Raw genomic sequence first — 13,880 nt, forward strand, 5'->3', positions numbered from 1 at the left:
AATATTAGCTAATATTTATTGAGCACTTACTGTGTTCCAGGCACTGTTCTAAGCTCTTAACATGGATTATTCCTCTCAAAACTTCTTTGGGATAGATACTCTTTTTGTCTTTTTTTAGATGAAACTGAAACACAAAGAGGTCAAGCAACTTGCCCAGGTTGCGCTCGCAGTAAATGTCGGGTTGGGGAACTGACCGTGGCAGCCTCAGGGCAGAGCCTGAGTTCTGACCTTCTGCATTCTGCTGTGGCCTCTCCCGTTGCGGAGCACAGGCTCCGGACATGCAGGCTCAGCGGCCACGGCTCACGGGCCCAGCCGCTCCGCGGCATGTGGGATCTTCCCGGACCGGGGCACGAACCCGTGTTCCCTGCATCGGCAGGCGGACTCTCAACCACTGCGCCACCAGGGAAGCCCCTGCCTCTGTAGTTTTAATAAGAGAAACATCGAAGAAGCTCTTCGAAATGCCTAGAAAGAAAATTAAAGGGGGAAAGAAGAGTGCCTAAGGAGAGGGATCTGTTTGAAATGATCCCACTGGTGAGCTCACCGGTCTTTGAAAACGAAGCCCAACCAGTCCTCATACTGCCCCCCTAAATTTTTTATTAACTCCATGGTGCAATCCTAAAGCAGGCAGCACAAATAAAAATAATGAAGCATAGAAATGGATTTTAGTGTAATGTTAGGCTTTATTGAATTTCACCAGTCATTGATTTTTGTTACAGTGCTTCATTTCAGTGAGACACTTTCTCCCAAGGTTGCTGCTGGGGCTTTTTGCGCTCTTGAATAAAGTCACCTGACCTAGGCATTTAGATGTTGCTCCCTGTCACACCTTGATCAAGAGCGTTTCTTTCTGCTGTCTTAGTTCTTTGTAATTTCTGATTGGTTCTGTGATAAACATGGGTTTCAAGCGTCAAGGTCAATAAAATGGTACAAAGTAACTTTGCAGCCTTCTCTGAAGGCTGCTGACTTCATGTCTAATTACAGTTTTTGTAACTTAAATTACTTGTTACGCTGTGTGGAGAAGGATGACAGTAATTAACAAATACAGTATAGGACTAACTTGGTTTTATAACAGATTTCACAATAAATATAAAAACTGTTGCCAAACCAGCCTGGCGTGATGCTGGAACAGGGTCGTCTTTGTTTAGTACGCAGAAATGGGGAGCTGTCCCTAGCTGCATGACTATGTTGGACTTGTATCTGGAGAACGGAGAAATCGAGCTTATTTAAGAACTTAGAGAACTTTCAGTATTTGAACTTTAGACACTTTTTTCAAAAATAGTCACTGTCAGTCTGCTCGACAAAGAATGCTTGGTATTTGGATAATCATAGATAATGCTTTTAGGCCACAAGTTATTAGTAGAAGAATTAGAAGGAAATTGTTTCAAAAATAAAGATAAAATTAATACCAAGCTTCAGATTTTCAACTACTTATCAAAATGTGTATATTTATAAAATTTAGCACATTGTCTGTAGTTTAATGTGACTATATAAATATTTGTAAGCCGAAATAATGGTGTTTTTGTTTTTAAAGAATATCTGTTTTAATGACGAGGCCTTGAGAACTCTTTCTACCCATCCAATAATTTTGACTAGAGTAAATCTAAACTCAGGCAAAATTTGCTACAAAATCAGAAATAAAATTTAGTCAGTATATTGAATAACTGATTTTCACAAGTTAACTTTTATGTTTCCAAATGAAAGTTTATCTCATAGTTACAGAAATACTCCATTTGAGCTATTGAGAAATTACAAGCACATACACTCTAATTAGTATTCTTTTAAGCTTAATAGCAGATAAAAGAAAATAGATCCAGCTAAGGTCCCTGTGTTTCCAGTGATGACTATGTTGTTGTTTTTACTTTGTATATTTCTACAAGGTGTAGCCTCTTGCTATCAGCTTGGTGTTTTCTTTAAGCAGTCTCTAGGTGCCTCTTTCCATTAGATGACAAACCTTCGTTTTCTAAAGCAGGGGTAGGAAAACATTTTCTGTAAAGAGGCAGATATTAAACACTTTTTGGCTTTGTGGACCATATTGTTTTTCTTACAGCTATTCAACTCTACCATGGTAGCCTGAAAACAATCATAGACAATATATAAATGAGCATGGTGGTGTTCCAGTAAAACTTCATTTACAGAAACAGGCTGATGGCCAGTTTTCATTCAGGAACTGTAGTTTGCTGATCTAACGGAACACTGCACTCACCCAGATTTTGGTCTTCCCTTTCTTCTACTTGGAGGATATTTAGGTGGCAAGGTAAAGATGCATACAGGAATGCAGGCATGCGTTCATCCTTCCCTTCATACATTCATTCAGCAACATTAGTACACTCCTGCAGCATGCTAGCCATCGTGCCTGAGGCTGCCACAGTGTTTTACGTGTGTATATATACATTGTGTATAGCTCTTGATAAGGCACAGTTCCCTGTTTTCTCTTTGGAAGGCTGTGAAAGAGTGTATGCCAACACAGAGACTTGAAGAGGAAAAGTTCTTTGGAGATCAGTGTTGAGCACATAGCAGATTTTGTATGAAAGATTTTAGAAATGGAGCAATAATGCAAGAAAATTCATGAATGGATCACATTCTATCTATGAGGTCTTAAGACTTTATAAAATTCAACATCCATTCAGGATAAAAACTCATAACAAAATGAGTATGGAGTGAATGTACCTCAGCATAATACAGGCTACATGACAAGCTTGCAGCTAACATCATATTCAATGATGAAAAACTGAAAGCTTTTCCTGTAAGATGAGGAACAAGACAAGGGTTCCCACTCTCACCACTTTTATTGAACATAATATTGGAAGTCCTAGCCAGAGCAATTAGGCAAGAAAAAGAAGTAAAACACATCTAAATTGGAAGGAAAGAAGTAAAACCGGCTCCATTTGCAGATGATATGTCTGTCTATATAGTCTCTAAAGACTCCACTAAATGTTGGAACTAATAAACGGATTCAGTAAAGTTGTAGGATATACAATCAGCGTACAAAAACCAGTTTTATGTCTATACCCTGGTAACAAACTATCAGAAAGAAATTAAGAAAACAGTCTCATTTACAATTGCATCAAAAAGAGTAAAATACCTAGGGATCAAGTTAACTAAGGAGGTGAAAGACCTGTACACTGAAAACTGTAAGACATTGATGAAATATAAGACACAAATAAATGGAAGGATATTCCATGCTCATGGATTGGAAGAATTAATATTGTTAAAATGTCCATACTGCCCAAAGCAATCTACAGATTTAATGCAGTTTTCATCAAAATTCTAGTAGCGTGTTTCCCAGAAATAGAACAGTCAATTATAAAATTTGTGTGAACCACAGAAGCCCCAGAATAGCCACAGCAATCTGGAGAAAGAAGAACAAAGCTGGAGGCATCATGCTTCCTGATTTCAAACTCTATTACAAGTTACAGTAATCAAAGCAGTATGGTATTGACATGAAAACAGACACATAGATCTGTTAGAGTTCATGCATATGTGGTCAATTAATTTATAACAAAGGAACCAAGAATATACAAAGGGGAAAGGACAGTCTCTTCAGTAAATGGTGTTGGGAAAACTGGACAGCTACATGCAAAAGAATGAAATCAGACCACTATGTTATACGATACCCCAAAATCAACTCAAAATGGATTAAAGACTTGAACATAAGACCTGAAACCATGAAACTCCTAGAAGAAAAATTAGGTGGTAACCTCCTTGTCATTGGTCTTGGTGATGATTTTTTGGATTTGACACCAAAAGCAAAGGCAACAAAAGTAAAAACAAACAAACAAACAACAAGTGGGACTACATCAAGCTAAAAAGTTTCTGCATAGCAAAGGAAACCATGAAGAAAATGAAAAGGCAGCCTACTGAATGGGAGAAAAGATTTGCAAATCATATATCTGATAAGGCAGGGGTCCCCAACCCCCAGTCTTCGGACCAGTACCAGTCTGTGGCCTGTTAGGAACTGGGCCACACAGCAGGAGGTGAGTGGCAGGCAAGTGAGCAAAGCTGCATCTGCTGCTCCCCATCACTCGCATTACCACCTGAACCAATCCCCCCACCACCGTCCGTGAAAAATTGTCTTCGATGAAACCAGTCCCTGGTGCCAAAAAGGTTGGGGACCGCTGTGATAAAGGATTAATATCCAAAATATACAAAGAACTTATACAACTCTAGCCAAAAAACCCCTCCAAACAATCCAATAAAAAAATGGACAGAGGGGGCTTCCCTGGTGGCGCAGTGGTTGAGAATCTGCCTGCTAATGCAGGGGACATGGGTTCAAGCCCTATTCCAGGAAGATCCCACATGCCACGGAGCGGCTAGGCCCGTGAGCCACAACTACTGAGCCTGCGCATCTGGAGCCTGTGCTCTGCAACAAGAGAGGCCGCGATAGTGAGAGGCCCGCGCACCGCGATGAAGAGTGGCCCCCCGCTTGCCACAACTAGAGAAAGCCCTCGCACAGAAACGAAAACCCAACACAGCAAAAATAAATAAATAAATTAAAAAAAAAATGGACAGAGGATCTGAATAGGTATTTTTCTAAAGAAGGTGGCCAACAGGTACATGAAAATGTGTTCAACATCACTAATCATCAGGCAAATGCAAATCAAAACCACAGTGAGATATCACCTTGTTCCCGCTAGAATGAATATCATCAAAAAGACAAGAAATAACAAGTTTTGCAAGGATGTGGAGAAAAGGGAACCCTTGTACACTGTTGGTGGGAATGACAATTGGTATAGCCACTATGGAAAATAGTATGGAGGTTTCTCAAAAAATCAAAAATAGAACTACTGTCTGATCTAACAATTTCACTTCTGGGTATGTATCTGAAGGAAATGAAAACACTAACTCAAAAAGGTATCTGTACCCACCATGTTCATTGCAGCATTATTCTCAATAGCCAAGACATGAAACAACCTAAGCATCCATCAACGGATGAATGGATATGTGGTGAATATATTCAGTGGAATATTATTCAGCCATAAAAAAGAAGGAAATTCTGCCATTAGTAACGACGTAGGTGGACCTTAAAGGCATTATACTAAGTGAAATAAGTCAGGGAAAGACAAATGCTGTATGATCTCACTTATATGTGAAATGTAAAAAAAGAAAAACCCAAACTCATACATGTAGAGAACATACTGGTGGTTGCCAGAGGCGGGGGTAGGACCTGCCTGGCACAGACCATGTAGCCTGAGCAGATGATTCGCACCATTCCACAGACGTGTGCAAAACTTGGTTCTGATTCAGTGTTGAGAACAGGCACAGTTAGGTCTGTTAGTCTTGTTTAGTGAATAGGAGGACACTGAAGAACTTATCCTGTGGTGGCAGCCAGAGTTGGCACTTCATTTGCAGTTAGGAATGTTCAGTGTCCAGTGTTAGGTCAGGATCTGCTCAAATCAGCTGCACAGAAGGTTGCTCTTGCCCAGGGCAGCCCAGCCCACTCACCCCAGAAATACCATTGTTGGTGCACACAGAGGTTGCCAGATGTTCTTATTCTTTCAAGATGTCCTTGCTGACCTAATCACCTAGCAAGTACGTTCCAGTAGTGTTGACAGGCCTTCTTCTGCCAGTAAATGAAGAATGGATGGGTGCCATTCATGCATCACTGGTAATTCATGCATTACTAGTAATCAGGATTATAATTCAGCAGGGAAAGGTAGACTAAGAGCCTAACAAAAGCTATTTAAAAAAAAAAAAGGTGAGTAGGCACTTCAAAAAACAACCTTATATTTAATCCTCAGATACTCTTTTCCTTGAGAATTGGTTTCTTAGCCCGTTGTTCACGTACTCTCGCACAGTCTGAAGACAGATACTTATCTCCGTTTGAACCCACTGGGTTAGATAGTGCTGAACATCTCTCTATTAGGATAAGTGATGGTGTCTGAGTGAAAATGTTAGTTTTCTTATCTGTGAAATGAGGGGTTGGACTATCATCTCTCTGAGATCTCTTTTGGCTCTTACACCTTTTGGTCAGTTTCATTGCTGTAGCTTGATGCTCCACCTAAGGACTCTCCAGAGTAGCAAAAGAGTGCTTTCGAAAACGTTGGACTCTTGAACACTAACATATCATACTCTTAAAAGTGTTATTATCTGGTGTCAATAGAAACTAAGGGAAAAATACGGATAGTTCTTGTCAAAACATCAGTACTACTGATAGAGCCACTCAAAGCACATGGCACTGTTTACAGATAGTACATTGTTTTCATATTACTGACAATTAATTCAAGAGTCTCAGAATGTTTAATATTGGAGGTGGTATCACAAAATTACTGTATCAGAGAAATGGATTTGATCTTTTATTATATTTACATTTTTAAAAATTATTCCCATTGAAGTTTTGACAAATGAAGCTTTCCTTATTTACAGAATAAAAGTTGAAGTTTTCTTTTTAATTCATAAATCCATGGGAGGCAGTTTTATTTCCTTATACTAATTTTTTTGAACAATCATTTGTTACAGGCTATAGTTGAAGACAGAAAGTGGAGGTGATGGTCTAGGGTAGAGGTTGGCAAACTATGGCCCATAGGCCAAGTCCAGCTCACCACCTATTTTTGTAACCGTTTTATGGGAACAAAACCACACTCTGTTTACATGCTGTCAATATCTGCTTTCACTGTACGACATCAGAGTTGAGTATTAGGAAAAACACTGTGTGGCCCACAAAGCCTAAAGTATTTACTATTCAGTATTTATCTTTGCAGGAAAAGGTTGCTGACTTCTGGACTAGAGCAGTGTTGTCCAGTAGAACTTTCTGCAGTGGTGCAAGTGTTCTCACTATATCCGCACTGTTCAGTATGGTAGCTGAACCACGGCTAGTGAGGCTCATAACTGAAATTTTAATTTTATTTCATTTTAATTCACATTTAAAATTAAACAGCCACCTGTGACAAGAGATGACTGGATTGGACAGAGTGTGTCTAGAGATTTGAAGACAGGGGACGTGGTTGCAGAATAGCTCATTGTCTTATGTTAAATTCGGTGGAATGGAAGCTTACGTAGCTCTTGAGATGATAAATAAATGGTTGTACATCATGTTTACCTACAGGTTTATAATTTTTTTAAAGTTTGCTCTGGTTTCAACTATTTCACATCCACTGTTTTTCCTCTGCAGCGAAGAGGAGCTCCCATATCATAATGCAGCTATGGAACGGGTAAGTCCGGCTCTGCGTTTGTTTACAGTTACCGGGGAATTACGTTCATCAGAGGAATAAAACCTGCCACCTTTGTGATTGTGAGTGCCGTGTTATATGTCAGTGCTGTAGTCATCCTTAGAATTTGACCCTCATGTTTCTTACTGTAAGAAAGTAATTAAATTAATGGTGAAATAATTTTAGATTTTATGGAACTTCTGGTAGGTACTTGGAAAAAAGGAGAGGTAGGCGTTAGCAGAGAGTGCATTGTGGACGGGTAGTTCTCCATCGAGGATGCCTCAGGACGCGGGCCTGGTGAGAGCACAGAGCTTGGGAGCAGCGAGAGCCTGGGCCCCTAAGGTGTAAAAGTTTCACGGGTGCCTCTCAAGCACCGTGTGGCTCCTAAAGCCGTGGTCCAGACCAGCAGCTCTTTGGAACATAATTGTGCCATGAGCTTTTAATCACATTTTCCACAGACAACAACAAAAAGAGTTTGTTGTAGTCAAATAAGTACATTTGCATTTTAAAGACTTAGAAGTCTTATATATAGTAAACTCATCAGTTTTTTTTGTAACTCAGTGGTTCTCCCACTTGGCTGGGGAGCTGACTCCATAGCTGGGTGTGCATGAGAACCACCGATTGAATGTTTAAGGTTGCTCAGAGTCTCCCTCCCTCTCTCCATTGTTTTATGTACCTAAAAATGAATTGTAGAATTTATGAATTGAGAGGGAGGCTATTGATCGGGGGGATTACTCTCAGTTTGTTTATGTTTGATGGGGGAAGGAGGCTGGGTTTCAGACAAGGGAGGTAAAATTGGAATTGGAATTTGGAAAATATTTTAGAAAATCTTTCTAAAATAAAAAATTTCCTGAAAATTAGAACTGTAGCATAACTGGATAAAAAGTGCCATTTTACATATACCATGTAGAGAGCCCTATAGGTACTTCCTGCGGTTAAATTCTCTTGTGACTGCCTGATTCTGTGTCATAACCTTGATGTTTGGGCAAAGAAATTTCTTCCTCTTAATAAAGCTGTATTACTGCTTAGCAACTATATATCAAGCACGGGTCTAGAATCAAGGCCATAGCCTGGAATATCAGGATCACATACGGCATAGTTTCTGCTCTGAGAGGCTGGCTGTTCATCCCGTGACTAGAGGCAGGTCAGGCGACACAGTAGTGGGAAGTGGTAGTGGCTTTCAGGGGCCAGGTGTCTGCAGAGTGCCCGGCAGTGGTGCTGGTGGAGAAGGCGGGCCCCTGCGGCCCAGGGATGCGGGAGAAGGAAGTGACGGCGCTTTCTACCAGTTCTGCCCCTGGTGAGCTTCTACCAGACCACGTGGAAGTGGGCACACAGGGATTTGCTTGTGTCCTCTCTGGCCATTCTCTCTGTTAGTGCCCTGACTTGGCTAATCCGTGGACCCTCTGGATCCCACAACCGTTATGTCTTCATTCCCCTCTCTTCCCAGCTCAGCTCTGCCACAGGCTGGGACCGCCCCCTCCCCCCTCCTGCCCACTTCTCCTGGGCTGAACTTTGTGCCTCTGCAGCGCCTGCACCTGAGCGGCTCAGTGCAACTGGGAAAAGACTCCCAACTGGGATGACTGGTTTTACTTTACATCCATGATCACAAACCTCAGCTGGATGTTTATGCTGCCCGGACATCATACCGTTTCCTCCTAGTGAATTTCTGCTCCCATTTTAACCAGTGCAGCTTCCTATTCCCTCTCAAACCTCCAGTACCTCCTTCTCTGGCCTTGCCCAGCCGATGTGCCTGCTTCGTGTTTCTTATTTCTTATCTCTGCACTGTCACACCATGTAGTCAGTTCCCAGTGACCCACCCGCGCATGTGATGTGGTTGCTTAGCCTCTCACTCTCATACGTTCCCATTTTTTGGCCTTCAGAACCCCGTACTCTCCGCATATTCTTCTTTCCTCACTGGCTGCTCTTTCTCCATTTCCTCCACTTGTTCCTTCTCGTCTCATGACTTTATCCTGAGCCCATGGCTCAGGCCTGGAACTTCTCTTTCCTGTCTGGATCTCCTCCTCGGTCATCTCATCTAGTCTTTTAGCTTTAAACGCCAACCTCCAGACTGTGTGTGCATTTCAGTGTCTAGACTTAGTGTCTGGCCTACTCCATACACTCAGATGTCTAAAAAATGTCCAAACTGGGGTTTCTGTTATTCTCTTCAAATCTATCTGTGAACAAACTTCCCATCTCAACCAGTGAGAGCGCCACCCTTCCAGGTTTCAGTCTAAAAACTTCTGAGTTGTGTTTGACCATCCCCACACCTCATGTGTCAGCTCTGCCTTCAGTGTGTGTCCAGAGTCTGATGACTTCTCAGCATCCCCGCTTCTGCTGCCTGGTCTGCTGGAACCTCTTCTGGGGCTTCCAGCTCCTTGCTTCTGCTAGTTCCCCTGTCTGTTCACCACAAGAGCCGGGATGATCCTGTTAAAATAAGAGAGAGCATGTCACTCTTGATGGGAACATCCTGCCTGCTCTCCAGCTTATCCACAGTAAAAGGGAAGGTCCTTAGAATGATCTCAGAGCCCCGTGTGACTGGTTTCCGTGAGTCTCTCCTCTCCTGCTCCCATCTCTTGCTCACCCACTGGCCTCCTCAGTGTTCCCCGACTAGCCCACCATGTTCCCTCTTTCAGGCTTTTGCCTGGCTGCCTCCTCTCCTGGGGAGCCCCTCCTCCTCCCCCCAAGAGCTACAGGGCGCGGTCCCTCATCTCCTCCAGGTATTTACTGTATGACGCCACCTTTGGAATAAGACCCTCCCTGGCATCTCAGATCTTACGTTGGGAACTCCCTCCCCCCTGCATGTCAACTATCCCCCTCCTTCCTTTGTTTCTGTCTTTAGTACTAACACTGTTTCACTTACTAAATATTTTACTTATATCTTTATTTTGTCTGTTTCCTCTCTAGGATGTAATCTCTAGGAGAGGGGTTTCATCTGCTTTGTTCACTGTTGTATCCCCAGAACCTAGAGCAGGGCACATAGTACGTGCTTATTTAATAAATGGTGACTGAGTGAACGACCAGGTGAACATAGACTGTGTTATGTCGTTAAACATGCGAATTTAAAGGTTGGCGGAGCTTGTCCTTTCAAATGTTGACAATGTGCTTTATTTGAGAAATGAGGGAGACAACAGTCGGAAGGTGCCTTTTAACAAAAGATATCCATATTTGGCAGAATAAAAATCTGGCAACCCAGTATTGACTTTTCTCTCCAATGCCACCTCTCTTCCCCTTTCAAAACGAATTCCTGGTCCAGAAAATTCAGACATGTGGGAACCAGTAGTGTAGATGATTCAAGAAATGTGACAGTGAAGGAAAGAAGAAATACGAGACAAAACCTAGTTAGAGGTTGCATGCTCGAGGAAGGTTGTTTGTTTTTAATTTTTTTTTAAGAGATTTGCCTGTACAGTAAAAGACCTCTTATTCAATGCAATTAAAGTTATAACTAATGGATTGTTTACTCTAAACAGTTTAATATAATAGGGAATCACTATGAAATGATACACGCACCTTAATAATTTAACATAAGACATAGTTTTATATTCCCTTGTCGGGCTTTTACTGGGAGCGGGGGTTCTGGGGCTGCTGAGTGAGACTCCATCCTACCCTTGTCTATAAACTGCACTCATATTGTGTGGCCCAGTTGGTTTCTTTAAAGTGGAATGAGAACTTTAGACCCATGCAAAGCAGTCTGAGGCTGGAAACTTTAGTTTATCAGGATTTCCCCCAATTTTTCTAGTTTCAGTTTAGTTCATATGTTCTTCAGTGATGGCCTAGTCCTAATGGCCAAGGTCTGCCATTTCTAGGAAACTAATAAAAAATTCTACATATTCATATGCGGCATTGAATAAAATCAGTGGAAATGATAGCCTTGTGGAAGTGTACAAGTGTTCATCAGTCTTCACAGAGCATCCACTTGCAACGTGTGCTTCCTGCCTGCCGTTCCGGAAGACTTGTACACTGATGCCTAGTCAAGTCATCGGGGCTTTTGTTCCAGCTTTGCCAGTGTATTCTTTTTACATAAGGTTTAAAACGGTGTAGAAGGCAGTCCCTCGTAAGAGGATTGGTGTTGGTATTTGCAGACTGCTTTGGATTCCCCCAGACAGTCACTGAAACAAATAAACAAACACACTTATTATATTTACTCTGCAGAGAACACTATTAATAATGGATTATATTGTCTCTTTGAGCTTATTGATGTTTTTAATAAGGAGGAAAGGATATGTAAAGCTATGAATTTTCATGGATTCAGCTATTCCTTTTTGCAGTGCAGTATTTTGAATGGCTTAAAAGGATATTGGAGCCTTTTCAGATCTTTAAAGATTATATTTTAATTTTATGAGGTGTGACATCTTGCTCAAAATACATGACTTTTCAATATAATTATTCTATCAAAACACGACTCTTTGCTTCTTACACTCCTTATCCTCTCCTGACCTCTGCTGGTGAGGTCTAGGTGTGCGTGACTTGGATCAGCTTTATCCTCAGTCACACATCCTAATACTCAAAAAAACATCTGAAGACTTGAACTTCAGTAAAGTTCTAAGACTTCTTATTCTAGAAGAGAAGGCTATTTAATATCCATCCATGCATTGTGTATATGGGTAGCCTTTACTGTCTAGCTTATAAATCATGTTACTAGTGGGAGGAGCACTGGACCCAATGCAAGGCAATTGCATACTATGTGGGTGATGCAGCAGTTGTTAAATACTTCCTATTCAACTGGTCTTGTATAGGATTAAGGTATCGTCTCAGATCACTAGAGGTTGAGTGATCTCAACAAAGAAGATATTGGTCCCATTTTTAATCGTTATATCCTCCTTACCCCAATAGGAGGGGCCAGTCCTGATTCAGAGGGGATGTGAATTTAAGATGATCAGGTATCAGATTGCAAACTTCAAATGGAAGTTTAGTCCTTTCCTGAAAACAGCTCCTGGGGAAGAGTATACAACATTGTATGATTTCCTTATCAGTGGAGGTAATGGAGAAACAACAAAGGGAATATAGGATGGAGATTAAGACCTCTGCATCATTTTCCTTTTGATATATGTTGTTCTGACGTTCTCAGGGGAGTAGAATTTTCTTATACTAGGGTCTCCTATATGATTTTAAAAATTTCAGTGATGAGCACATCTAGTACCCAGATCTTAGTTTTGGAATACCATTCCCCATTAAAAAGAACCACTGTTTCTTTAAAGAAATGGATGATCTAGGTCTAGGATAGAAAAACGTATAAAGTGAGCCTGAATTATATTGCGCCAGATTCGGTCATGTCTAAAGGATCTGCCTGAAGAGGGGAAATCTCCAACCAGATAAAAGGCAGTCCAGCCAAATTTGGGGCAATTTGAGCTTCAAAAAGAATAATGATGATAATAATAATGGATTATAACACATTGAATAAAATAGTCCTTTATACCTTAGTGATATTAAAAATGGGGAGGGACTTGAAAGGAAAAACTTTTTAATAGAAAAATACCAGTTAATAATATAGAAAGAATCATAAGGAAAAAAAAATCCACCATACCATTTTACCACCATCAGAATCAGAATTGACTCAGAGATTATAGTGGATGAGAAGACCACTGAGTAGAGCTGTTAAGGAACAGGATGTCCATACTATCTCAAAGTGCACCACCCACATTACTTATCAGTTACACAAAGGAATTTCTCTATTAGTTAGTGGAGAAATTGGACAAATACCACTTAACCAAGGGATCAAAAGTTGTATCATTGATAATGGTACAAATCAGCATGATCTGTCACTGGATGTGATGCCATAAGAAGGACACAAAATCACCTGTGTAATAGTCCCACCAAAATCTAGGGGAAAGAGTTAGGCAAAGCCAGATAGTGTGGACTAGACTCTTCAAAAGTCAACATCATGAAAGACAAACAAAGGCCAGGGGACTGTTCTAGAGCAAAGGGAACTTAAGAGATGTGCCAGTAAAGACAATGTATGTTCCAGGGTTGGATTCTGAATTCCCCTGCCCAACCCACCTAAAGAAAAACAGCTTTAAAGAACGATTTTGGGACAAGTGGGGAGTTTGGTATATGGACCATTTATTACCAAATAACGGACCAATTTTAAATTTCTTGAAAGGGTGTAATAGTTTTACTGTGATTATGTAGGATAATGTGTCTTGTTCTTAGGTGTTACATACTTGAAATATTTGGAGAGTTCACGACGTCTGAGATTTTCTAATAGATCAGTGCCCCCCACCCCCTGCAAAAAAAAAGCCCTAATATAAATAGATTAAATCTGGCAAAATGTTAATAATTGATGGATTTTGGTGAAGCATATATAAGTATATGGTGTATTGGTCTTCCACTTTTCTCTAGGCTTGAAATATTTCAATAAAAATTGGGAGAAGTAAGATGTCAGTGTATAAAGGCAACAGAGTTATTTAATATCAGCTTTGTATAGATTCCTAACATCAGTAGTTTCACATTTTAGCAGCACTTTGAAAAGCGTTGCCAACATGATGGAATGATCCATATCTTTTTTTTTTTTTTTTTTTTTTTTCTCCGGTACGTGGGCCTCTCACTGTTGTGGCCTCTCCCGTTGCGGAGCACAGGCTCCGGACACGCAGGCTCAGCGGCCATGGCTCACGGGCCCAGCCGCTCTGCGGCACGTGGGATCTTCCCGGACCGGGGCACAAACCCATGTCCCCTGCATCGGCAGGCCGACTCTCAACCACTGTGCCACCTGGGAAGCCCCGATCCATATCTTTATTATGCTAC

At 41.2% G+C, this 13,880-nt stretch overlaps 1 protein-coding gene across 4 annotated transcripts in view; it reads left to right on the forward strand.

The window, feature by feature from the left end:
• USP6NL (USP6 N-terminal like) overlaps positions 1 to 13,880 on the forward strand; it is a 149,807-nt gene that overhangs the window by 91,049 nt on the left and 44,878 nt on the right. For 3 of the 4 annotated variants that reach the window (XM_082619795.1, XM_082619796.1, XM_082619794.1), the window contains one exon: positions 7,106 to 7,145. The exons of the other annotated variant lie outside the window; for it this stretch is intronic. In XM_082619795.1, coding sequence (XP_082475921.1) covers positions 7,106 to 7,145 — 40 coding nt within the window. The remainder of the gene's footprint in view (positions 1 to 7,105; positions 7,146 to 13,880) is intronic. 4 annotated transcript variants of the gene reach the window in all.

The sequence above is a fragment of the Mesoplodon mirus genome (assembly GCF_964341445.2).
Source record: "Mesoplodon mirus genome assembly, chromosome: 4".
Lineage (NCBI taxonomy): Eukaryota > Metazoa > Chordata > Mammalia > Artiodactyla > Ziphiidae > Mesoplodon > Mesoplodon mirus.